General features: G+C 38.3%; 1 protein-coding gene across 2 annotated transcripts in view; it reads left to right on the top strand.

The window, feature by feature from the left end:
• PPARGC1A (PPARG coactivator 1 alpha) overlaps positions 1-26,531 on the top strand; it is a 628,165-nt gene that overhangs the window by 510,358 nt on the left and 91,276 nt on the right. The window contains exons 1-2 of one of the 2 annotated variants that reach the window (XM_012737482.3): positions 15,114-19,556; positions 24,579-24,758. In XM_012737482.3, coding sequence (XP_012592936.1) covers positions 19,503-19,556; positions 24,579-24,758 — 234 coding nt within the window. In that variant the 5' untranslated portion in view covers positions 15,114-19,502. Of the gene's footprint in view, positions 1-15,113; positions 19,557-24,578; positions 24,759-26,531 lie in introns of those variants that run through there. The other variant, XM_012737483.3, reaches the window with a different exon arrangement.

Genomic DNA, 26,531 nt, shown 5'->3' with positions numbered 1-26,531 from the left:
ATCTCAAGCTCTTGGGTCATAACCATAAGTTATGGGAACTCATATTAGAATTATTTGTGTCCATGTTTCTGTCCCCACAAGATTGTAAATGCCTTATGGGGATAGACTGTATTTTATTCGTATTTGTAAATAGGATCAGTGGGAACTATCATTATCTTGATAACCCAAAGGTGACAAAGGTGATGATCTTTACTGAGCATGCCCAGTGCTGTGATAGACACACACGGGGATGATTTCGAAGCAGGGGAGAAGAGGAGAAGATTCTGTTCTGCTAATGCCTATTTCTCCTTGCCCACTCTCTCCTTTGTGTTTTATTCACCATGTCCTGTGGATTCCTCTGCTATCCTCCAGACTCATAGATTCCATTTTCTCTATCAGACTGTGGGCCCTGTAGACCAGGAGCCAGGTCTTACTCAACTGTGTAGCTTTAGTACTTCACAAAGTCTTAAGCATTAAAGATTTAAAACTCTGGCAAGTGCTACAGGGGGGCAGTTTGGGGTGGGGCTGGGGAGTGGTAAGGGCATGCACTGTGGAACCCAGCTGCCCAGGTTCAAGTCCCACCTTACTTAACTCTCTGTGTCTCAGTTACTGCATCTGAAAAAAGAGGGTTACAATTAGTTTCCATTTCATAAGATACTATGTGTAAAGCACTTAGAACAGTAGGGGGGACATGTTGTAAGTTAGATTTACATTTAAAATGCATGCCTGTTTCCATTTTAAACTACTCTTGATTTTATGTCTCTGGTCTTCTAGTGACTCCCTGGCATTTTGTGGATTAAAGACGGGTTTTACGATAAGATCACATTAGCAGCTGCATGCCACGACCTGGTTAAGAGCCAAGTCTCGGCTCTTGCTACCTTTCGCCTTCCTTTGTATTTCCTTCAGCAGCTAACACCGGACCATGTGTGATTTGTCATTTGTCACTAGGACTTTTTATTTTCTAGCCCACTGGGTATGGAGGAGAACAAACATTTAGCAAATATCTACCAGGTACCAAGGTAGGTATCTGGTCCTTTCACAGTCATGAGGATAGTGGTACCATCTCTATTTTATAGAGGCCCAGGGACATGAAGTGTCTTGACCCATTTCTAAGAGTTAGGAAGTATCACAACTTGATTCTGCCTGCAGGTCAATCTTCTGCCCATGCTGTCTCTCCTTCCTTATCCTCCCTGTGCCTGTCATGTTCTTAGGGTCCCAGCAAGCACCTGCCCCAAACCAGATGAATCCACCTGCTCTTCTCCAGCCAAGCATGCTTGCAACCCTTTGTTGTGGGTCTCAGAACGTTTATTAGAGGACCCACAAATGGATGGCAAAGGTTCTGGCAAACCATGTCTGGGTTCCTGAATCTGTATGTTGGCACCCACACAGGATCACCCAACACTGCACTAACCTAGTGATTAGGACACCCAGCAGAGCAGGACCCCAAGGTAGGGCACAGAAGTTTTTCTTTAAAAGACTATTATATTCAATCTTTTAGAGTAATCATTGAAGTAGCTGCTATGACAAAAATTAGAACATTATCAGGCTTTTCTATACATACATAATTTAGTAATGAGTCTAATATTTGCTTTGAATTACATAGGGGACAGAGGCCTGTAGCAGTCTTCTCAGGGCCCGGCTGGCACGCTCATTCCAGGGTGTGTATGAGAGTGATTAGCTCTATCTGCAAGACCCTACTGGTCCCCACCACTTCTCTCCACACACTTGCTCTTGCTGTGTTAACACGTGGATATTTTGATTTTGTGTCAGGTCTTCCACTTACTCTTAGACTATAAGCACTTTCAAGGAAGACAGTTATAAAATCTTACACAATTTAAGCACCTGGAGTGTTGCTGAACTATCTTTTGGAGCATAGTGAATTCTTACTGAGGTCTCCCCTTTAGTCTTGTGTTCTACACATTGATAGATCCACATATTCCCGATGGGGGCTTTGTGATGTGTGCTTTGTCCTTGCCATGGCATTGTGCAGCTGAAGTAATTATTGGACCCTAGTGGAGTCTTTAATCAAGGATTTGGGGTTTTAATTTTACATTTTTAGGATCAACTTTGTTACATTTATAAAGTAGGAAGACTGTGAGCAGTTAGTATTTCCTAGGCAAAGCTCATGCAGGGAAGAAAGCAGTCCATTCTGTACCCTTTGACATGTCTAAAGTTTCTGTCTGAGACCATAAATAACCACTGTACACACGAATTGAAGAGATTGGTCCCTTGTGGATAATTGTCCAAGTAGGGTGATGATTTCTTTCATGGTCACTATTCCCCTTTTGACTGGTGGTAGTTATTAACAATATTTAGAAAAATAATGTGTGAATTCTGTGGCTACACTTTTCCTTTCTTATGGTGCCAATTTATTTTATTTATTTCTAACTCTAGGCATTTATAGAGTAGTTTTAGTTTCTGACTTGGAAATTACTGCATTTCACCTATTTTTAGAATTTTCAAAATTTTAATTTTTCTTATTTAATTCTTGATGATTTTGCCTATAAATACCTAAAGAGACACTTGAAATCGGAAAGTGTTGATGCTGTCACTAGCTCTTTCAAGAAGTTACATTTGATGGTAATTTGCACTGTATATTTCCTCAGACCCTGTGCCCCAACTTACAATGACTAAGCATTAGTAGTGAATTAAAATATCATTTTGTTTTTATGTTTCAAAGTTTTCAAGGTTGTTTTTTTTTCCACACAAATCTTTGGTCTTAAAAAATGCCTTTCTTACACATTCATTTTGAAGGCTCACTTTACGCTCCAACTAGAGTTGTCCTTTCTTCCCTCTCTATGTGGGCAATGCACCCACAGAGAGAAACATGAGCCATTCTTTCCCATGCATGTTTGTGCATTCATAAATCTCACCATTCACTACATGGATAAGGGAGAGGAAAGGCTGGAAGGACGAGAAACTAGTTGGAGCGGAGACACTTGAACAGAGTAGGGAATGGGCATTTGTGTGGTGCACACAGGATAGGCACTCTGAAAGCCTCCCTATCTGCATCGCTTTAGTTAATCCTGATGCATTCCCATATAAACCTATGAGGTAGGTATAAACCCCATTTTCTAGATAGAAAAACTAAGACAGAGAAGTTAGGAGCTCAACCAGTGGTATCGAGGCAGGGCGGACTGGAGTGGACTTCACTTGTGTTTGTGTCTCTGGTACTCCTTTTTGAACACACAGCCTTCGCTGCCAATGTATTCTGCATGCATCCCGAGTTCTGATTCCGCTTTGAAGTGTTTGTTCCTAACAGCATGATTTGCATATCGAGAAAGGGGTGGTGAATGTGAACATGGCTTAATGTTCTTTTAGAAAGTGAGTTCCTTTTTTTGTAAATCATCTCCTTCTTATCAAACCTTATAAATACTCCATAATCCGAAACATGCAACTTTCATTCCTACTGTGTTGTGTTGTAGTCAGTGCGGGCTTTGTGTTGTTGTTGTTTCTTAGGTGTGGTAGTGATGGCAGCAGTGGGGATTTCAGAATTAATATTTGCAGGCCTACTTCTCCAAATGGCCATAGGCCACTCCTGATTGCCTTTGTTCTTCTAGGTTCCAGAAAGTATAAAGGTATCAGAGAAGGGACCCTATTCTGCCTTTGTGTTCTGGGGCATTTTCTTTGGAAACTGTCCCCTTGAATGATGGCTCACCAGTCTTCCAGGTAACTCAGGTACTTTGGACCTTAGTTGTAATTACTTCAAAGTGGAAGCCACAAAGTTTCCAAAGTCTACATTTTTTGGAAATGCCTTCAGTGGAGTTTGTTTATTCAAATTGCCTAAGTCAGAGGGATTAGAAAACTGCATATTTAGTTGCCCTTTCTGAAGACTGGCACCACAGTGACTTTTGGAGGACCCTACTCCATGTATGTGACCTTTTCATATTTGATCGCATTTCTAAGCATTGGCTTTCTAAAATATCTACTGGAAGTTTATCCTACTATTGATGTTAAGATGCAAAGTTAAAGTCTATTTGTTGAGTTCTATTCCAGATTAGATAAACATACTCTTTATACTTCCTGGTATAGACATGCATAGGAACACATTTGTAACATGAAACACATCTTACTAATATGATTTTCCATGTGTTCATAATATGTGTTTTACTCTGGTCTTTATGTGGAATTGCTATCTTCAAAAGGACTCTTCATTTCATTTAAGGAGAAAGGTAGCATTATAATAAGGGCTTCTTCTCCTTTGGGGGTGCTCTTCAGTGACCTGAATCAAACAGCCCAAGCTAACTTTAGAGGTTGATATGCACAGAAAGGTGCGTTCTTTTAAATGATATGTCAGATCCAATTTAGAGACACAGGCAGTAAGGCTTCTTTTGATCGGAGCAGGGTGCAATGTGTTGTCTGTGTCCTGGTGTGAATCCTGCCTTTTCTTAATTTCCCTGAAGATTTTAGCTAGATGTGTGTGGTTTTTTTTCACTTTCCTTCTGAACCCGGATCTGTGCCTCCTTTCTGATTTGTGGGGAGAATCCTAGATGTCTAAGTGATAGGACTATTGGGCACAAAGAAAAATACAGTTTTTCTGCATTGCCTAGTGATTTAGAGCAAAATGTTTGGAGTCAAACAGAACTGATTTCAATTTCCTGGCCTCTCACTCACCAGCTGTTTATATATAGAAAAGTTACTTAACCTCTCTAAACTTCAGTGAGTTTATCCCTAGAATCAGCATAATAATAGTACTTACTCCTGTTAGTGTAGGGATTAAATGAGATAATCCACATAACTGCTCAGAGCGGTGCTTGGCGTACACTAAGTGTTCACCAAATGTTGGATGTCATTTTCTTATTTTTTTTTTTTACTCTGGCCCCCAAATCTGTGAACAGTAAACTTAGAGATGCAAAGAAGACCCCGTTCTTTGAAAGGTGAAGAAGGATAGAGAGAAACAAGAGGACCTTGCTTTGTTTCCCATTCTTTAGACTTGTTTATTACAGTTGTGGGTTACCATGGAAACTTTCAGGATTAACATGGCATTCTTGAGTTAAGCATTCTGTGTACATCTCAGGAAAGGAAGGCCATCGCATGTGTGCATGCATGCCATAAGTAGTTTTCAGATGAACGGGCTATCTGAGAGCAAGGACGGGATGGCAGTTATTGACTTCCCTGTCTCACATTTTCCAGAATCCACAGAGAATTGTGATCGAGAGTTGAAACTGTGACCAACCTCCTGTGTTTGCCCCTTTGTGGACCATTCCATAAAGTTGTTAATGGTTATGGCCAGAATTTCAAAATGGGAAGCCACTCTTTACATACCATGGAGCATGGCTTTCTGAAATAGATTCTGAAGTCGAAAAGAACTCCGAGTGTTTTTTGAGAAGCATTGACCTCCTTTCATGCCACTTACTGTGAATTAAAGCTGCGAGAGAGAACTAGTTTGGGCATGTGGTACAGCACTTAGCGCCGCTGCTGCCAGGGAACAAGATTTGTGTTTCTAAGGAGATACAACAAAAAGGAGAATGCTTTAAGAGCCAGCGGCTGTCAGAGTGTAAAAGTATCTATGTTCAGAAAGGGAAATAGAAGCTGAATTAAGTAATTTTATACACACGTTACAGGGTGCCCTTCTGCTAGTAATTCTTAAATTCAAAAGCAAATAGTTGTGACCACAAAGGGCTTAGTACATCTCAGCTGATTTTAGCTCTCAGACTCAAACTGGATATGATTGGTATTGACCTGCTCTATGCATGTGATTTTAAGATGGTCTGACTCTTGTCTGCCATTCCGTTGGGTAGTATTACTTACAGAGGACAAAGTGTGTCATAGTCCAGCAAAGGTGTGGGCAACCACTTGACAATGTATTCAAGGAAGAAAATCCCAGTTTTACCAACTGAGGCAGCAAAACAGAGTCCTCTACACTGTCTTTAATGCCAGTATCAAGCCGTTTGCAAAGGTCTGGTCAGTTGTTGGCATGGACGGGTGTCCTGAATAGGCTCATTGGATAAAGTATCATCACAGGACAGAAATCACAGGGAGAGTGCACCAAGGAAAAATTACAGTACTGCTATATTTACTTAGTGCCTCTGCACTAGGGTTTTATTTTCCACAGTTGGAAAGGGAACCACCTGTCTCAACTGCTGATGTCAGAGAGCTCCCTCGAGACACAAGGCTGTTGGAAAGCACATGATACTGTACATATTTGCTCTTACGTCCATATCTGGCTAAGATTGGCTTTCAGATTTGTGCCCTATTGTGGAGTTCATTGAGCAGTGACTCTGAGGTGTCCTCCCACGTCACTGTGCCCTTGTGAATTAAAAAGTAGCGTGTTTAAACTCCTGTTGTGAGTGTTCCCTCATCCTGCGATACAAGTATTTGCACTGCAGTAAAATGAATGATACTCGTCTTGGGGTTATTATCTATGGATTCAATTTTGAAAGTGAGTATCAGGAGGCCTTATGCTTGCACCTAGAAGCCATTATGCTGTTGATATTTGAGATTTTGTTTTATTTCTAGTGATGAGGGTTTTCTTAAAATATATATGTCTCAGATTTAGAGGTTTTATGTATACATTTTTTTAAAAATGCCCCCCCAAATATTAGTGTGTAAAAATTAGTATGCTTCTATCTTTTCTTTTTCTTTTTAAAGCTGGTAAAGTGTCAGTGTGGAAAATTGTTGTAGAATGAATGAAACGCCTAATATTGGAAAAACTGGATATTATGACCTTGCATTTCAAGTGATCTATTGCATTAGATTTTGTTTGTTTGTTTGAAGATTTTCAGAGTTGTATAATCCACTGCTCCAGTTCTTTATGGCTGGAGGAAAATTAGGCCTTTTAAATCTAGCTCCTAAAGGAAATGGGGAGGCCACAATATTTTTTGCATGACTCCAGGCACTCATGGTTAAGAACTCACACTCAAACTCTCCTGCTGGGTATGTATATACCATCCCAGGAAAATGATGCTGTCAACATTATGAAAACATTATATGAAAATAGAATTGTTACCAACAATTGCAGAAGTCTTGCTATGAGTGAAGCTGTTCATTATTTTAATAGTGCCATGCATCTCAATTTAAATATCTTTACCAACTTGCAAATTATATGGTTATTACACAAAAGAGGTGGAAAACAGAGTCTGAGGGTGTAAATTACATTCTTGGGCCATATCAAATCAATGCCCTATTAGGGATCAGAACCAAGGTTCTTAATTCCCAGACTTCCTATGATGCATACCTTCAATTAAATTTATATTTGATATGATGCTTAGTATCTTTTTCTCAAATCCTAAAAATAGAGTAAATGGGATGGGCTAAGACCCCTTGGTTCATCTAATCTTTCCTCCAGTGTAGGATTTTCCTATCTACCATTAAAAGTGTTATAATATGTGATTGATATTAATCAGTTTTCTGTAAAGTACTGCACTCCTTAACATGAACTGAACTAGAAATAAATATATTACCATGAATTAAAATTTTATTAGCTGTGAAGAAGAGTTAGATGAAGGTACCTATGTGAAATCCTAAGTACAGGCATCAAACTGAATTAATGTCAGCACTGCCTTGAGATTAATTTGAGTACTGAATAAGAAATAGTATACCATAACATAACTGTGTTTACTGAATCATTTTTTGCATCAAAACTAAAGCTACATTACAGATGCAACAACAGGCTTTTCTCGTCGGAAGAGAGAGGTGGGTGCATTTTGTAATTAAAGTGAATGTTACCCTCTGAAAAACGCCTGTAGACCTTAGAAGGAAAGCAGTCTTCTCAATAACATTGCATTCCTGTGTATATCTCAGACTTTGCATACTTGGTGTTGCTCTAGCCATCTTCGGTCTTCTGTTAGAGTTATATAGTATGCTCAGCCCTATTTTCCACACACTTTATACATTTGCAACTTATTATTGTTTTGAAAACATATGAAACATATAAGTTATGAAACATAACTTATATGTTTTGAAAAGGTGTGGAGAGTGCTAAAAAGATTTATGGGATCTCTCCAGGGATATTCTAGAAGGGATTCTTGATTTTATAGGAAGAAGGATTATACAGCTTTCATTACAAGGCCCTGCAAGGGGAGCCCTGTGAAACCACAAGGGACACTCTTCACAGACTTTGATGTGCGTGGCGCCCCCTAGAGTTGTGCACTGCTATCGCTCTACTCTACTTCCCTTCGTAATTCTAAAGTTCTCTAAAGTAATTCTGAAGTTCACAATTCATTAATTTTATTTGCATCTATGATATCACTTTCTTGAAGACTAAATGCAAAACTTTAAAAGTTTTACACTGTCACATAGAAATATTATGTACATCACACATGTAATCTTAAACTTTATAGTAACTACATTTTAAAAAGGTAAATTTTATTTTAATAATATCTCTTATTTAACATAGTATATCCAAAATGTTAATATTAACATGTAATTTATAAATTATAAGTTAGATATTTTACATTCTATTTTTTATATTAACACTCTGAAACCCCAGGTATATTTTATATTTACAGAGCATTTCAACTATGACTAGACACATTTCAAGTGCTCAGTAGTCATATGTGGCTAGTGGATACTGATTGGCCAGCACAGTCTTAGACTTATATACTGATTTGCCAGCATTCTGTTACACAGAAAAATTACTTTCAAGACCAAAAAAAAAAAAAAAAAAGAAAACCACATAAATATCTAAGATAAAATATAACATATCCTTCATGTCATTTTATCAATTTAAAAAAGTGATCATATGATTGATCACAAACTTGCAGAAAGTATGAAAGCTAAGACAATGTGGTTGATAGGTTGCTCATGGCAAAATTGACTTTGTATTGAATTGTTTTGTTTTGGTGGCTTTGTTTTCCCTTCTTTCCTCTGTGTGTATTTCAGATGCCATCATTTAAAACACGGTCTGATACTTCACGGTTCCTCTCACACTTGCAAATTCATGCTATCTTGTCAGTTTCCATGCACCATATGGATGTCGTGTCTCTTAACAGAGAAATTCTCGAACGACTTTTGGCTCAAATAACTTTGTGGCTGGCCGAAGGAAAACAAAACTGCTCTCTGCATGTGCTGCTTCTGTTCTCTTTAGAGGCAGAGCCAGGTCAGGACTAGTATGAAGCTGGTTTTTGCTTTTCTTCAGGTAAGCAGAGAAACCAGCAGGCACTTGGCATCCCTACAATCTGTAATGGCTCATAGAAAGTCAGCTTAATAGAGAACTTAAAGAGAAAGTTTGCTATCTTTGTTTCCAGATCTTATTACTTTTTAGGTGAGGAAGCCAGGCAAAGAGCATACTCATGCATTGACTGAAATGTTGCTTGATTTTAAATTGAGTTTTTTGTATTAATATATGAATAGTAGATATTATTACTAAATACTTATTAAATGCCAAGCACTGGGCTCATACATATCTCCTTTAGCTTTAACACCAACTATATAAAATGGGTATTTATATTTCCATTTTCATGAATTATTTGAGGTTCAGATAGTTTAGGTAACTCACTTGAGATCACACAGATGGACAATAAGTGGTAGATCTACACTGTCTGACTCCAAAGCCTATGCTCTTAGAGAAGGGGTCCACAATTTCAAACCAAGGCAATGACATCTTCCAATAATGAATTTTGAAACAAGGACAAACTACTAAAATTTTAGAGTTGGAAACTTATTTCCTTTCATTTATTACAGAAATATATGCAGAGAACACCTAATCCTACCCCATCTTTTGATTAGAAGAGAAAATAGATCTAGAAAGTTAAAGTGGCTTTGTCCAAGGTCAGACAAACAGACCTAGACATCAGGTCCCTTGATTCCTGCTCCACTGCTGTTTGTCTAAGTGGTTTAATGGCCTCTTTAAGAAGATAAGTTGAATATTTAGAACTTTCTTTTTTAACAGAAAGGGTACAAACTTTGAAAATCTGTAGTGTAGAGACATTCCTTTCTTTCTCTTCTCTATGCATTTTAAACTTTTTTGAAGTACATGAATATTGAAAAGTGCATATATCATAAGAGTTCAGCTCGATGAATTTTCAGTAACTGAACATAGCCGTGTAATCAGCACTGACAGCAAGAAAAAAACCCAAACTACCCCACTGGAGCCCCCTCCTCCCCTTGCCTGTGGCCTCCTCTCAGCCCCCAGCCACCACCAAAGACAACTCTCTCCTGACTTTCAGCCACGTAGATTAGGTATATTCTGTGCTTGGAATCATAAGGTATGCACGTTTTATGTGTGTCTGCCCTTTTGCTTCACATTATGTTTGTGTGACGTACAAACATTTTGGTGTATAGCAGAAGTTCCTTCATCCTCACTAGTGTATTTGGAAATACTCTTGAAGTATAAAAGCCCCAAAGACCATAATATTCTAAGCGGATTGAATAGGTTTATTTGACATTATGTATTATTTAAATTGCCTTCCCCCCCAAAAAAATTATTAACTGTGGTTTCATTTGATTCAGTTTGAAACAAAATAACAAGGCTGAACTATGGTGCCTCAGTGGTTGCAACACGAAACACATCCCTGCAAACCATTCCTGTCCTGTAGTTTTACGTAATAAGTGACGTCGGGTGGCGTAACAGAGAAGACAAAGCATGCACCGAGTTGAAAATACCCAGAGGAGAGTGTCGGGTTGGAGTTCCCCCTTAGAGGCTTTGTATGGCTGTGCAAAAGGTTAGGTGTGGCCTATTTTTAGGTGCCCTGCGTGGAAATGGATCTATTATACAAGATGGATGGTAGAAAGTTCCACCTCAGGAGTTAGAAATTTTTGTTCTGAAAAGAGGTAGGAAAAGAATTTACTCTGGTCATCCGGCGCAGAACCCGGGGGCTTTTTAAAGAATAATAGAGCTTTTGACTTGTTTAAAATGGGAATTCTTGTCAGCCTTTTCTTGCACATTGTTTCACAGGCACATAAGTCAAGCGTCTTAGGTGAGTTTTCTTATTGTTCTTTTCTCTGGTTGCAGGCAAATGTGAAGTTAAATATGCCATGCTAGTGAACACTGCTAGTGAGGACCCAGCATTGTGTGGGAATAGCTGGAGGCTTATCAAGGCATTGTCCTGGCTGAAGTTTATCATTTACCTGGTCTTATTTTGCTTACTTCTATGTCATTGGTGCTCCCTCTCCAAATTTTCTGGTGGGGAATTTAGTGTGCCTGCGGCTATTCACTCAACCCTAAAAGAAACCTCCAAGCCAGTTAGTATTAGACAGCACCAAAGCACAACTCTTCTCCTTCCTGCTAAACAGGGTTGTTTGTATGTCCAAAGGAAACAGTTGAACGGGAAAACTCTGTAACTCCCAGGGATACATAGACTAGCTCTCCTGTGATATGGCCATGGTTTAGTGCATTTGCTAATAATGCTAATAATGTCATGAGAAAATATTAGACATATGACCTTCTTTCCTTCCTCCACATCCTGAAGGAATAGCTCAGCTTATTCCTCCTAAATTACAAAGATGTAAGATCTTCTTTTACCAAATATAAGGAGCTTCTTACTTAAGGAAGGTGGTCCAATATTAGGAGGCGAAAGTGTTACTTTAAGCTCTTATTTCTCTAGGTGCAATAGACCTTATTCCTATTTACAAAACTCTGAATTTAGGCTCCACCCTCTTTTCTAAATCTGTCTCTGGGTAACACCATTTCTAATCTATCATAAAACCAAATTCTATGTTAGTGTGGTATATTACATTCATCATATACAGATATAAGTACATAGTAACTACCATATCAGTTGTGTGTTTTCCACACCTACTAGGCAAGCAGGAGCTCGGTCTTACATAGGACTTGTGCCACTTGCCAGAATTAGTGATAAATAAGATGAGAGCATTTAGTTCTCTGGGCAACTACCTGGGCTTTGTAAGAAATCCAGATTTCTAGAAGCTGGTGTTCTCATAGCCAATACATGTGGTTGAAATTATTATATTCTACAAGTTCTCTGGTATTCTTTTTCTAAAATGGCTAGGTGGCTAAATATCTGTATTTCAAGGAAAGTGATGAAGCTGTGCTCTTTCAGCGAAGTTGAATTTTACCTTTCTTGTCCATCATCCTTGCTTTCCCGTGTCTTTGTGCAATGAGACATTTGGATTCACCCTGAGTTGCCTATCTCTGTCAAGGCAGGCACGCCACTGCATTTCAGAGCTGGCAAGGATCTTAGATTTAATTGAATCTGGCCATCTCCTTTGACAGATAAGGAAACTGAGGCTCAGAATCATTAAGCGAACTACCCAAAGTCAAATTGCTGGCTAGTGACACAACTGCAAGAGGACCCGCTCTCTTCCTGTCATCCTTTTCCCTCTACTTTGAGCGTAATCAAGATCTACAAAGTCACTCCACTTACCAGATAGACTTGAGCTTCCTGTACTCACCTTAAATTCACAAGGCTGGCTGGCCTTGGTTTGAACCTTATTACCCTTTTTCTTACAAAAATTCTTACTGGTCTAAATAATGATCTCCCAGTGTAGGAAGAGCGATGTGCAGGAAAGGCCCAGGAAGCCGTGGGAACACTAATTTGAACTGGCTGACAGTAAAGCTTCCATTGCTATGGGCACAGTTGGCCCTCCAGGGTAAAGAGGTGGGTCAGCTCCCCCAGAGATATTGCAAGGCCTGGAATGAGCTTCCAATCCCAGAACAGTGTTGGCTGCAACATGACTGCATTTACACAGGTGGCTCCACATTTAGGCATGAGGCTGCATTCCAATAGTTTACTTGTACCTCCCTGGCTTGAAACTTGGACTGCGTTTTCCTCCTCAAATCAATTTCAGTTGTCTCCAGAGGAAGCCACGTCTCTAACCGCTCTTCCCCTAAGCCTCTGCGGACTAGTCCTTCTCTGTTCCTCAGTCAGTAAAATCTCTTCTTCACAAATTTTCCTAATAGTTTGGTCGTACCATTCTCAAGACATTTACTGTTCTTCTTTTTTTCCCTGGTGTATGTATCTGAACTCTATTAGATGCTAGAAGGTGAGAAAAAAATATGGCAACAAATAGATACTTTTATATAAATGATTGAAATTCTTTTATCCTTTAACTCCACCAAGGAGAATTAAATTTAGGGCGGGGGGGGGGGGAGGATGTTTGTTTCACTTAATTGATGACATTTCAATTTGAGAAACACAGTGAAGATGGTAGTGGCATCTGGGGGCCAGTGGATTGGGCCTTCCTCTGAGACAAGCTAATAGTAATGGATAGCTTCTCTGTCCCTAAAATTCAGGGCTTAGGGGTTTCTAAGAATACCAAGTGGTAACTTCTCTCAATGTTGCTTATGAGCTATGCATCCTGAGTGGAGGAGCTGTTGAACTTGTTATGACAGACAGAAATGGCTTCATTTTAAATATATGCTGAATATATGATGAATATTGAATGTCAGGGCCTATATCTATTTACTACATTCCCTGTATGCTAAGAAGGAATGACTTTAATACTGAATCTTTCTATTATTTTCAAAAATGAATAATTATTCTTCTTTTACTGAATATGAGTCATATGTGTTTATCACAGAATATTTAAAAATTACAGAAAGATACAGATACCTTATAAAGTATTTACAATGTCATCAGCCACTATGAACAGCTTGTTATATATTTTCTTCATCTTCCTTTCTGAATATAAAAATATAGGGAACTTTTTAAGATGATAGCTTTTTCAAGCCTAATGTTAAACCTTAATATATTCTGAAAATTTTCTCATATGCTATTAAATAAACTTTGTAACAGTTTTGAATGATAGCATTGAATGTCTATGTATACACACTGCTATATCTAACTAGGTCCATTAATCTAACTAGGCCCATTAATGTTGGATATTCACATTGCATTAAAGTTTTAATAATGTAAATGATGTAGCATTGAGTATGCTCACACCAAAAATCTTTGTATACATACCCCTATTATTTCGTTAGGATGAATTCCTAGAATTAGAAGTTCTGGGTCTATGGAGTTGCCCACTTTTAAAGTTTTTGACACATATTGCCTGCTTGTGCTCTAGAAAAATTGTACCCATTTATAATCCTATCAGCAGTATTTGACATCTATTTTTCAATGGAGCTGCTAAATGTGGAGGTTGATCCTAGAACTGGTCTTCTTAGTTAAAGATGTTTCCTCAAAAATCTTATCTCCAATTGAGTTGGCAAATATAGAGGAAGATTTTGTATGTCACCATAAAATTTAAGTTAGACCTCAAAGCTACTTGCTTCTTAAAATGAGAATTTATTTCCTTCCTACCTCTCCCACAGTTTTGGTATATATATTTACTCTGCTAGAGTAAAAATCAAATATCAAAGCACTGGACAAACCTATAATGAAATAAAAGCCAAATTATCAAAAATCCTTTCAAGACTCTGATGGCATTCCAAAAAGGAAAAAGAAAAAGAAAGACATATTTTATTTATTCTTCCCATTTGAGACTATTTGCAAAATATAATTTTCTCCCCTAAAATTGAGAAAAATTAAGTTAATTAGGACCCAAGGTCTAGAAATAACTACCAGGGAAACAGTTGAATATCATTTTTTTTTCAATTTAACAATTTGTATACCTCAGTTTCCTCTGTCCCTCACTAACTTTAGCTAATAGAATAAAATACTCTTCTTACTAAGTGAAATGTTATGTTATTGAAGTTTAGTAGTAGTTTAAATTTTTAAATAATATCAAATTTAATAAAATGTGATATGCCTTACTTTGGGTTCCATTAAAAAAAATTGCTAAATAATCCTATCAAACATTTCTTGTCTAAATAATCTATAACTCCCTGCATTATAGATGAATTAACCTGAAATAATTCAGGTAAATGAAAATGTCTGTAGATTCAGAATTATAACAGAGTTGAGCACCAGACAAAATCAGATATTAACTATTCTTTTATTATCTCTTATCTGTGTGCTTAATAAGTACCCTTCTTGCTTTATGTTCAGATTAGTCCAATTGACTGCAACTCAGATTGGTTTTCATGTTACTTGTTATTTTAATATGAAAAATACCAAAAGCACCTTTTGGGGTCCAAGTTAAAATAGAGGCTGATTCAGTTGCACAGAGCTGATCTGCAGGAAGTTTTCCTGGAGATGAGAGATGTGTTGCTGAGGTGGTCTGTCATATCTTGTTTATTAGAAAGAGGGAAAGAAAGAAAGAAAGAAAGAAAGAAAGAAAGAAAGAAAGAAAGAAAGAAAGAAAGAAAGAAAGAAAGAAAGAAAGAAAGAAAGAAAGAAAGAAAGAAAGAAAGAAAGAAAGAAAGAAAGAAAGAAAGAAAGAAAGAAAGAAAGAAAGAAAGAAAGGCTAGGAGCTATTAAAGATATCTGCTGATTTTCCTCTAGTTATTTCCCCAAAGGTTTCTTGTTCACATGGACATCACCATTGCAGTTTTGTGTAAAATAAGGGTTAATTTTAGAGTATTTGTAGAAGTCTTTGTCATACCCTACTCTGCTATCAACTTTTGTGCCCTCCCCAGTCCCAGCTTCTAACCAGAGACGGTTGGAAACATGTGCTTAGAAACTGATGTAGGGTGTCAGGATCAATTAGTCCCTCTAGGAATTAAAAGCAAGCAACTGAATGCCTGTAAGCAATGATTAACTTTAAGAATATTAGCAATTATGGGCAGGCCCTGTTCCTTTCTGGAAGAATGCTCTAGGCAGGCAGCATTCCCAGGAATATTGGTTTCCAGTTACATAGACACTCTCTCGGATATAAAGTTGCCTCGGGGGCTTGTGCCTTTGATTTGGGGATGATGATTATTCTTAGGTATGAAACTTCAGTTCTTCCGAAAAGGGCTTTCAGAGATCTGTATGCTCTTCTCAGCTGCTATCTGAACCCTTGCCCTGCCTTATTTTTCTTAGTTGTAAAATGGGTAGACATCATCTTTACTGCATAGTTTTGAAAACTAAATTGATGGAGATATGGTATATGAAGTGCTGATCATAGTGTCTAGAAGCCCATGTACGTCCTGCTGTAGATGTTTTCCTTTCTACTTTTTTTCCTTAAAAAGTTTCTGCATAAATTTATTCTTACATGGTTGATTGTAAGCTTATAAAAACAAGTAGACAAAGATACTTATACTAATAGCTTTTGCTTCTAAGTTTACTTCTGTACCCACTGTATACAATATACAGATCCAAAACCATTTGTTTTTGCTATTGTCTGAGGTATTGGAGTTTGGGAGTTTGAATTTGATTGTGTTTATTTTTCAGTGGGCAACTGTCTGAAATATGGGTGGGAAAAGCCTGTAATTTGGGGCAGGAATGAGGAAGGAAACCTAAATGGTGATACCCTTCATTACATATTTTTGTTGTAGAAGTAAATTATTCTCCTGAGGGTTTTTTTTTTTCTTTTTTTCTCTTTCTTTCTTTCTTTTTCTCTTGTTATCACCATGAAGGATATATTTTCCTGCCTCACCAATGTTAGGGCCTTGGAAAACGTTAACAGAATTACTGAGGAAAGAAATTCTATCAGGTTGGAATCTAGGCTCTGTGTAGATACAGAACATTGCAGGCACTCAACAGATGTTAATAAATACCTCTTTCTATTGTTGAGATAAAATGAGATTGATTTGGGTGTGAATTGTGGTGGTCAGCGAAGGACTTTGTACCTAAACAGGGTGCGTTTTAAGGAGTAGAAGAATCTGGGTTTTGAGCAAATGACGTTGCTTTTTCATATCAAATTATTGTCCGTTTTTAAGGGCTGTCATACCCCTAAAATCGTAAGCTCCCTTGTGCTCCCTTGTGTCCATGTCATATGCCTTCTTGGCAGCCCTTGTGATACATGTCTGTGCACACAGTAAGGTTTCAACAGATCCTTGTTGATTGAAATCAAACATTTGGAAATCTTGGAGGCAGCGTTGACAAAGGCGTGAAAGAGGGCTAGAGGAGAAAGGGAGAGAAACAGTCAAGGCAGAGAGAGAATTAAATATAGAAACTGTCCGGAGAGCTAGAAATGACCAAGGTTGGTGAGCAACTAACAATGTTAAGTTCTCCTGAGAAAAGAAAAAAGAAAAACTGGACAGAAGAAAAAATTTAATCTGAAGAGTTAATTAACCAAATTATAAGACCTTTAAAATATCCCTATCATTAAAGTTGTAACTTTGAGACTTAAAAAAAAAAAAAAATAGTGGGAGGTCCTCTAATTTGTTCCAAGAATCTTTTTAAAGTTTTATTAGTACAGTAGTAGATATTTGAGGGTATTTGAGGGGGGAAAATGCAATATGCTCCTGTAGTTTATAAGTCCTTTAAATGTTTTTGCTTCTAAATCACCTTCTGTGATAGTGAAGAGAAAAGAAAAAAAAGAATATATGAAATCACCTCTGGTTTCAGTGGATATGCTGATTTGCTATTTTTTAAGTGGAATTAGGTGGCAAAAAGCAAATAAAAAAAAAAAACCCAAGAACACAATGTGAGCAGGTTAAAATATCAAAAACAGTAATATAACATGTTCCAGTGTAAAGAATGTCTCTGAAAGGTGTGAATAGGATTTTAAAAATACATATAATGTATGCCCAGCATTGGATGGACACAAATAAAAGCATCAGTGAATGGCACAACTCAGGGATCACCTGATAATAATTAATAAACATTGACTCTTTTTTGCCAAGTGACCAATGTTATTTCACAGTTGACCGTGTTGAGGTTAGAGCCAATGACCTTTGTCCTGAATTTTAATAATTTACTGAAGTTTTACATTACATCAGAAGATAATTGGGAAGAAAATTAGTAATTTTTTGTGGGGAGTGCAGAGTAATGCCATAAATTGTGTATGTGAAAACATTCTCAAGGTTGTATTTTCCTGTCCTTTCTTGATTTAGAAAATTAAAACTACAGTAATTTTCTGCTGTTTGTAAGAGGAAAAATGTACCAGTGAAATGTATTTAAATGTATTTAAAATGTCAAAGCTTTTGCCATCTTTTTATGTCCAATAATGACAAACTGTCAATTTTATTATTTTATTCAGGAATTTACTAGCAACTTGTTGCGATATAAGAGGTAGACAAATCTCTCCTATAGTAATATATGTGGTCTGAAAGAAGCAGCAGCCTGGTGGGTTTTGTTTGTTTTGTTTGTATATCTTTCTTTCACTTTAGTATATGAGCAGCTTAATATTAAAAAAATATGTGTTAGAGCAGAATCACCATTTTTTTTCTTTATAAGGAGATGGACAATAAAGAACACATTAAATTAACCTCAGTAGGAGTTTACATAAATAGTGCTTCACAGATTATATTTAGATACCTGGGGAATTTTTTTCAGATAAATTATTATCAAGTAAAAGAATGAAGCTGATTATAAGAGTATACTGGATTTAAAATGTTATGAAAACATGTTTATTTACAAAGATATATACATGTGTACTTCTCCCCAGAACTTGGAAGGGTTAAGTCAGACCACTGTAATGTTGCAGGAAGTGTTTTTCTGCTGTATCTAGTACCTTGAGTTTGTTATGTATTCAATATGTAGTGTCATCATAAAACAGTTGCACCTGCATTAGCCCTCATTGTCTCAAGGTACGAGCTGGAAAATAATAAAAAGAAAGGCTCAAGAAATGAATATTTCTGCTAATAGTGTGTTGGTATTTTTCCCTCACTTCACGGACATTCTTGATTGCAAAGGCAAACTGCACAACCTAGGGCACTGGAGTTGGAATCCAGTGTTTATTCAAAAAGGCACCCTAAGGCAGTTAGGGAGGAAATGTTACATGTATGGAAAAAAGCAGCCGGGAACCTAAGCTGATCTGGGCACAGCAGCAGCGACTGTATTTACTAACACTTGTTTTCTGGGAGCCTATGAGAGAAATGGAAATAATTAGAAGGAAGCCGAAAGGATGGGATTATGTGGTTTGTTCTCCTTATATGGAGCAAAGCAAACTGCAGTAACACTTCTGGAGCTGGTATTCCCGACTGCCACGGGGACAGCTGACTTCTGGGTGGAGGAGTTTGTTTATACCTTCACAAATACAGGCTGTTTTGTTGATTAAACAAGCAAAAAATGCCCCACTCGCTGCTTTCCAATACTCCCCCCATTAGAAAATGTCTCATAAAGATGCATCATGCGATAAGCTCCTGCTTTAGTCCCAAACTAAGCCTGAGTCCACTTGGAGATCTTAGAATCAAGGAGTTCTTAGGGAATACACATTTTAGCTGAGAATATAGTTACTCTATCATGAGACAGGGAGCTTTACCACTTGCTTGTTTGGGAAGGAAAATAAATTAAAAAAAGATTGCAGGGGATTTTGGTTATTATATGGCCAGGGCTCCGTTCAGAGTCTGTGGCATTCAAAGCTGGCTTTAATCACAGCATGATGCTTGAAGCCTCCAAAAGTCTAAGTGTTTCCTTTCTTTCTTTCTTCTTCTTCTTTTTTTTTTTTTTTTAAGCGTTACTTCACTGAGGCAGAGGGCTGCCTTTGAGTGACGTCACGAGTTTGAGCAGCTAGCTGCACAGGGGAAGGGAGGCTGGGTGAGTGACAGCCCAGCCTACTTTTTAATAGCTTTGTCATGTGACTGGGGACTGTAGTAAGACAGGTGCCTTCAGTTCACTCTCAGTAAGGGGCTGGTTGCCTGCATGAGTGTGTGCTCTGTGTCACTGTGGATTGGAGCTGAACAAGCTTGACTGGCGTCATTCAGGAGCTGGATGGCGTGGGACATGTGCAACCAGGACTCGGACTCTGTGTGGAGTGACATCGAGGTGAGCTGGGCTGGGCTCGGCACTGCAGCCAGGACTGAAGCTTCCCTCAGATGCTATTATTCCTGTACGGGGGGATGGGCTGGGGCAAGGAGAGGAGGCAGAAAAGTAGTCCAGGCGGGAGCTTTCAGAAGGGAATCTCAATCTTATCTTAACTCCAATAAGTTTGCTATTTTAAGGTGGTTCTGAGATGCCTTGAGCGAATCAAAGCTTAGCTGCTGTCATCAGTATCTGTTGCAGTTAGAAACTCTTTCCATGTGCCTTTGGCTCTGTTTCTACTCATATGCAATATTTATGCTCTCAGATATTGATATGAATCAGAAGCTGAAGTCTTTCCAGTGGTGTTTAGTGGCCTGGTTGGAAAAATGCCATTTCTATTTATAATAAGACGAAGATAAAAATATTAAAATGCATGTGTTCAAATATAGCTGGTTTTGACTCTAGTCCGGATTTTTTTTCCCCCTCTCTCTCTCTGTTCATCAGACAGAGAACTTAACAAAATCCTAAATAATCCTCCTGGGCTATTTTAGATTGCTTTTCCCACAGAACACAAAACAACGATGCTGCTTCCTTTAAAACTCCTAAACGTGGTAGAAAGATTTGGCCAGCGAATGAAAAAAAAAAAAAAAAAGAAAGAAAAGAAAAGCCTTTCAGTGCAAGGTTTTCCTTTTGCGTCGGTGGCAGGAAAGCCAATGGTTAAATCTCCCTGTACCACGGAGAGCTGCCTGAAGCCGGAGAGAGAATAGAGTTTATGCAGGACTGTGTGTGGAGCTGCTCGCTGCTTGTGTAAAAATAGACGGCAATACATCAATTCCACAGTCTCTGCCGGCTACAATTCATACCGGGGGGAAAAAAAACGCAAGTGGTTTCCTCGTAATCTCTGGAGTCTAGTGGGAGACGGAGGACCTCGGCGTGTTTGCATTCAGCACAATGGAATGTTCTCCGAAGGAAAGTTTGGGCAACTTGGGAAACAAGAGAAACTTTCTGTGGACTCTGGTGAGATGGACCCGAATTGAATTGCATGGAGGATTCCGAGCTATTAACAATGAATCTGGCAAAAGACTGCGAGTGCTTCCTCTGGGTAGCTGGGGGCACGCAGGGTAAGGGGGAGGACCGAGTGCCACACGTGATTTGATTAAATAAGATGTCCATGTGGTGCAGCGATACACATCTAAAGTGAAAATAATTTGGCCAAGGCTGCCCGCGAATGCATTTTTCCTATCTAGCGAGGCATGCCCTGGGTTCTTAACTCTTTGCTGGGTTTGCAAATGTTGGCTCCCTTGGCCCTCCCTCTCCTTGGCAGATCGCATTTGCGGATTATAATTGTTCTTATCTTGTTGTGATTTCTTAGTAAGGTGGAATAGATATGGATAATTCATATGTCCTGTAGCTATTAAGAGTGAGTGTTCTAAGTGGCTTCAAAGTCCTAATTGTCTCTGAGTAGCCGGAGTGTCCCGTGGATGGTTGTCTGGCTGGCACTGTGTGTTTCAGCTGCTGTAGTTTCATTTTTCCATCATGTATTATTCCTGATGCTGCTAGGAGTTGATTGAGGAACTAGATCAGATGGAAATAAGGAAAGATTTACTTTCATCATTGGAATTCCTGCAGTCATTTTCACATAAGCTTCAGAAGCATTTAGAACAGTGGCCTTTTAAATTTTTTCTTAAGGAGGAGAGAGGTCTTGGGCTAATTGTCCAGCCGTGGATTGAGTCGCCGATCGGTTGGCTGAGATTGGCCAGTGTCTTCTCTGTGGCACCGTAGGCAGCTAGCTGCTAGAGGCCGTGCCTTCGTGGTGGCAGCTCTGGGAATCACCTCTAGCCAGTCTAAAATATTACGAGCAGCAGGTAGCGTAGGCAGTTTTCATTTTTTGAATCATTAATGTTTGCTGTCATCCTGAAACGTATTATGCCCTTTTGCACATAATGACAGGACAGCACATTGGTTAATAAAGGCCTATATCACTATAGCTACTGAGTCCCCAGCGTTTCACAGTTTAATGAAGGTGATGTACAATAAGGTTACTAAGATTGATAGAGACAATTCACATGACATAAACTCCACTAAGACTGCCATTCGTTTCTGCCCCCCCCTTCCCCTGTCTTGGCTAATTTTTTTTAAGAATTAAGATTCTTTTTTTTTTTTTTCATTAATATAATTAATGTGGCCAAGTCCACTCCTTCTTCTCTCTCTCTTTAAAATATACCATCGATGGCACGAAAACCTCCAAAAGGTTAATGGAGAATTATACTTAATTATAATGATTCATTATCATCAGTGCAGTTAAGCTAATTTATTGTCTGCTCCTTAACTAAGAGAAAAGTCTGTTGGGGTGAAATAACATACAATAATTAGCCTTTTGTGTTTAGTGACTGCTTTATCCTCTTAAATCTTATTATAAAATTAAGGCTACAGTTGTGAAATAGCTGTCATAGTTGCAAAGAAGCAGCAGAATGTGTGTGTGTAATTGCATTAAAGCACACCTGTTACAGATGTATAGGAAGCAGTAAATATCCACATGTCAGATGAGGACAGTTACAGGGCTCGGACTGTTAAGCCTGGCATCGTCCAAAGGCCAAATATAAATTAATAACAGGAACACTTGCTACTACTAATGTGTTTTAGATTAGCAGGATACTACCGCATTCAGAAGCACTGATTTTATTAGCATGTCAACATTGGCAAGAACACGTGCAATTTTTTAGACCAGAACATAAAAGCAAAAATGAGAGAGAGAGAGAGAGAGAGAAAGGAAAAGAAAAGAATATGTAAATTATAGGATAGTAAAATCCAACAAATTGATCATCTGGTCTGTTCAATGGTTTTCAAAAGTTATTTAAAAATATATGTTTCTGGAAGGTTAAGAGATTTTGAAAAAAAAGTCATATCAAAGGAGGGCAGTTAAAGAGAGAGACAGCAAAAAGCTGTCCACAAGCCAGGATGACAGTTCAGCATTCCAAAACACGGCTCCTAAATTCCATAACAGGAACTAAAGCCAGATGTGGAGAGACTATGTCTTCTAGATTATTTTTCTTTTTGTTGCTAGTTTTGCTGTTTATGTTTTTTTCTTAAGGACTATCCCCCAATAAATCCTAGTGTATTTCACACAATTGAAAAAGCTCTCTTCTTGTCTCTGAATTGGTGGTGTTGAGGAAGGGTTAATACTGTGTTTCTACTTGGAGGATATGCCATGAGGGCAAGAATGGAGGCTGGGAAGTGTTACACCCACAGCAAAAAGCGAACATTGTACCAGAACAAGGTCTCCTCTTCGGCCCAGCCTGAACTGTAACTTTGGGCTAACTCAGATAATAAAAAGGAAAGACCAATAAAATGATAAGGAAAGAGTTTTGATGGAGAAGACATCCCTTTCTTTGCATTCCCTTGAGCCTGCTGCTTGGGAGCTAACAAGGGTCCGGGGGTCTTAGCAATGATTTGCAAGCTCCTCCCAGCGCCCCTTACAAACTGCTGACTCCATTACCCAGTACCTACTTCTCAGTGTGTTGCTTATGATCACGCTGCTGCATATGACCCATGCAATGTAGCCTGCCAGGGATCCCTGCCAAGGCTAACTGGGGTGCTCGAGAAAAAAAAATCTGCATAAAACTTATTTCATTCAAAATCTAAATGTCAAGGAGTATCTTTAGCTTCATGCCTAATTGCTGCCTGGATGTGAACAGCTCCACACCATCTCTCCTGACCTTGGAAGGTAGGGCTCTGAGGGTCCTGCTCCAGAGTGTGTGCCTCCTAATTTACGCACCTTGGCTCACAGGTGGATAAAGTCCTTACTGCTTTGCTATCGCCAGACTCCTGCAGTCTGGGGTTTCTGCAGGGTTCTTCGCAGTATGTAGCTTGGAATTGGAAATTAGGTAGTCAGTTCAAGTTGAGGAGACCACCTCATTGGTATAGGGGGTTCACTTGCCTTGGAAAGCCACAGGCTGGGACCATGAAAAGGCTTCATGGAATAGCATGCAAGAAGTGAAAGACTATGGCAACCTAAAATAGCCTTGGTGATAAGCAGCACAGGCTCCATAGAAGATATTTTAAACCCTTCAATATACTGAAGTCATTTTAAAACTCTAAACAAAAATAGTTACTTTGAATTAACTTTTTGAAGCATTGTTTAGGTATACATAAATAAGGGACAAAAATACAGTTTTGGTGTGCTATTGTGATTTTTCTTTTCCAGGTACCAGGTGATCCCAGCCATGAACACACACACACACACACACACACACACACACACACACACACACACACACATCAATGCATGACTTGCAAGTTACACATAGTAAAAGGTATAAAAGCCAGATAGAAAAAAATATAGTGATATTTTTGTCCTTCATCTGAAGGAACTTGCTTTTGCCCTGTTAAGGATGAAGGCCAGAAACTCATGAAGAATCAAGTAAGAATAAATGATTTAAATAACAATTCAAGAGAACCACGGATGAGTCAAAGGGCTTTGCCTCATTAGCTGCTAGCTACGTGAATTATATGGATTGTAATGCTTAAAAGATGTATAAAAATGGAGATAAAGTTTTCCTAGTGTAGTTCCTTTGTTCAATTTTTCATTTAGCAGTTGTTTATTGAGTTTCTATTATGTGTGATGAAAATTCCAGTGTAAAACCAAGTTTGTGTCCTTCCCTCAAAGGGATTATACTCTAAGGGCAGACTAAAATTTTTCATACAGTTAACCATAAAACAATTTGAAACTTGGTAAGTGCTAACTGTCAAAGAGCTACAAAATAATATCGCTGATTTCTAACTGGACAAATCAGAGAAGGCTTCATGGAAGTGTGGCGTTTACTGTGGGTTTCAAGTTAGAGTTTTGGATGGTATAAATCAGGCAAAGTATTCTTTAGGAGCCAAGTGAGTAAAGAATTTAGGATGTTTTCTCTGGTAATTAAAGCCCCAAAGACCAGCTTTGGTGGTGTCGTTGAATTAACCAGGCTTAATTCCTATCACATGCTATTGCAGTTTAATAAATTCCTGAAGTTAATGAAAGCTATTTTTTTTTCCTGCCTCCTGCAGTGTGCTGCTCTGGTTGGTGAAGACCAGCCTCTTTGCCCAGATCTTCCTGAACTTGATCTTTCTGAACTAGATGTGAATGACTTGGATACAGACAGCTTTCTGGGTGGACTCAAGTGGTGCAGTGACCAATCAGAAATAATATCCAATCAGTACAACAATGAGCCTTCAAACATATTTGAGGTAAGGACATCCTTTGGAGAAATTAATTTCTCATTGACCTTGGCTTGGGCCAGACTAACATGGCAATAGGCCTGCAAGCATAATGGGTTCTTACTTTGTTGTCATCAAAAGATTTTTCATCGCAGTTAGACACTTCCTACTTTATGAAAAACAATGTTTGGAAAACAAATGGATTTTTTTTTTTTTTTTAGATTTAAGGGGCTAAGAACTGACAACAGAGTGCATTCAACTGTGTTGAAATACTAAGGGGTTGTGAAAGAATTAGTGACAAAGAAGAACAAAAGTCTAAACCTGTTTATTCCTATTTCCCACAGAAAGACTGAGTAGCAAATAAGTGGTGCTTAATATAAATTAATAAAGTAAGAAGTCACTTCTTTTTAACCAAAGGGCTAGATGTCTACCTTTATTTGTTTTACAAAGTAGATGAGCTGTTTTAATTGTTATTATTATTTTTTTTTTTTTGGTTCATGCCCCTAATTTCTCTATGTAATGGAAACTTCTAAACTCAACTAATCTAATATATACTTATAAATTAGTCAAAATTCACTTACCTTTCATTAGTAAGAAATACCTCCCAGACTCTAGACTCTCATTATAAGCCTACCCTATAATAAAGAATGTTAATCTACTACTATTAAAGTGTTACTCTGAGAAAAGAGATTCTTTCTCACAAGATCAGTACTCATTTACTTGAAAATAAATGATTTCTTATTCTAGGGACAAACATTTAGTGAGTACTTTGGCAAGTGAATTGCCAAATCAACTATTTTTCAATATCACAACCACCAGCACTATCATCATCATCATCATCATCGTTTTTCCTTTTCTGAGCACCTACTATGTGCCGGGCTCCATACAAAATTTTTGTTATCCACCAGTGAAGACATCATTTATGCTTCAGTATTATTTGGTTGAAATCCTGAGTCTTTAAGAAAGCCAATTTGACAATATTAATTGAGTTTTCCAGCACCCAACACATAGAAAGTGCTGGATAAATGATTGATGATTCATAAGTGAATGCTGAATATAATAACTGACAACAATAGTAACAAAAATAATGACCAACATTTTCGAATACTCATGCTGCATATATGTCATCTCATTTATCCTTCGAAACAACCTATTGTTTCAGTATTATTATTATCATTCCTGTTTTATATGTGCAGACAATGCGTCTCAGAGAGGTTAAGTGATTTTCCAAAATCACCCGCAGTTGACAAATAAAGACCTGGGATTTGAACCCCAAATTTATCTGACTTCAAAATCTATATCATTGATAAAAATAGGGAAACCATAAATTTGGGTGACAGCCATCCTTTACAAAGACATATCAAGCTGCTTCTTTGCTCAATATATTTAAAAATAGAACAGAATCTTTCCTTTCCTTTCAGTGTTGGTTGACATAGAGGCAGAGGTGGCTGTAGTTTCTGCCAACGGCTAAGATTTTGTAATACCGCTGGAGCATGAAGTGGGTCTTAGAAGAATGCTTAAGGTAGTGGGGTTGGGGCTGGGGAGATAGAACCAGGTGGAGGAAATGCTGAATGCTTGTGGTTAGTTATACTTTCCCAGGCTTCTCAGCCGGGTCTTGGAAAGTTCATGTGAGGACTTGGCTGGTTAGAACTGGTAAATTGAACATTCCTCATCAGTACACTTGTCAGGTTACAGGCCCATTCTAAGTCATGCTGCATTAAATAAACAGTACTTTAAAAAATGTCCATCTCCATAGACCTCTTATCTAAGAATCAGCTGTTCCATATCAGGTGAAAGGCATGC

The sequence above is a fragment of the Microcebus murinus genome, chromosome 3, assembly GCF_040939455.1.
Source record: "Microcebus murinus isolate Inina chromosome 3, M.murinus_Inina_mat1.0, whole genome shotgun sequence".
NCBI classification, from domain to species: Eukaryota; Metazoa; Chordata; class Mammalia; order Primates; family Cheirogaleidae; genus Microcebus; species Microcebus murinus.
Note: the sequence above shows the minus strand (reverse complement) of the source record. Positions and strands in the feature narration are given on the sequence as shown.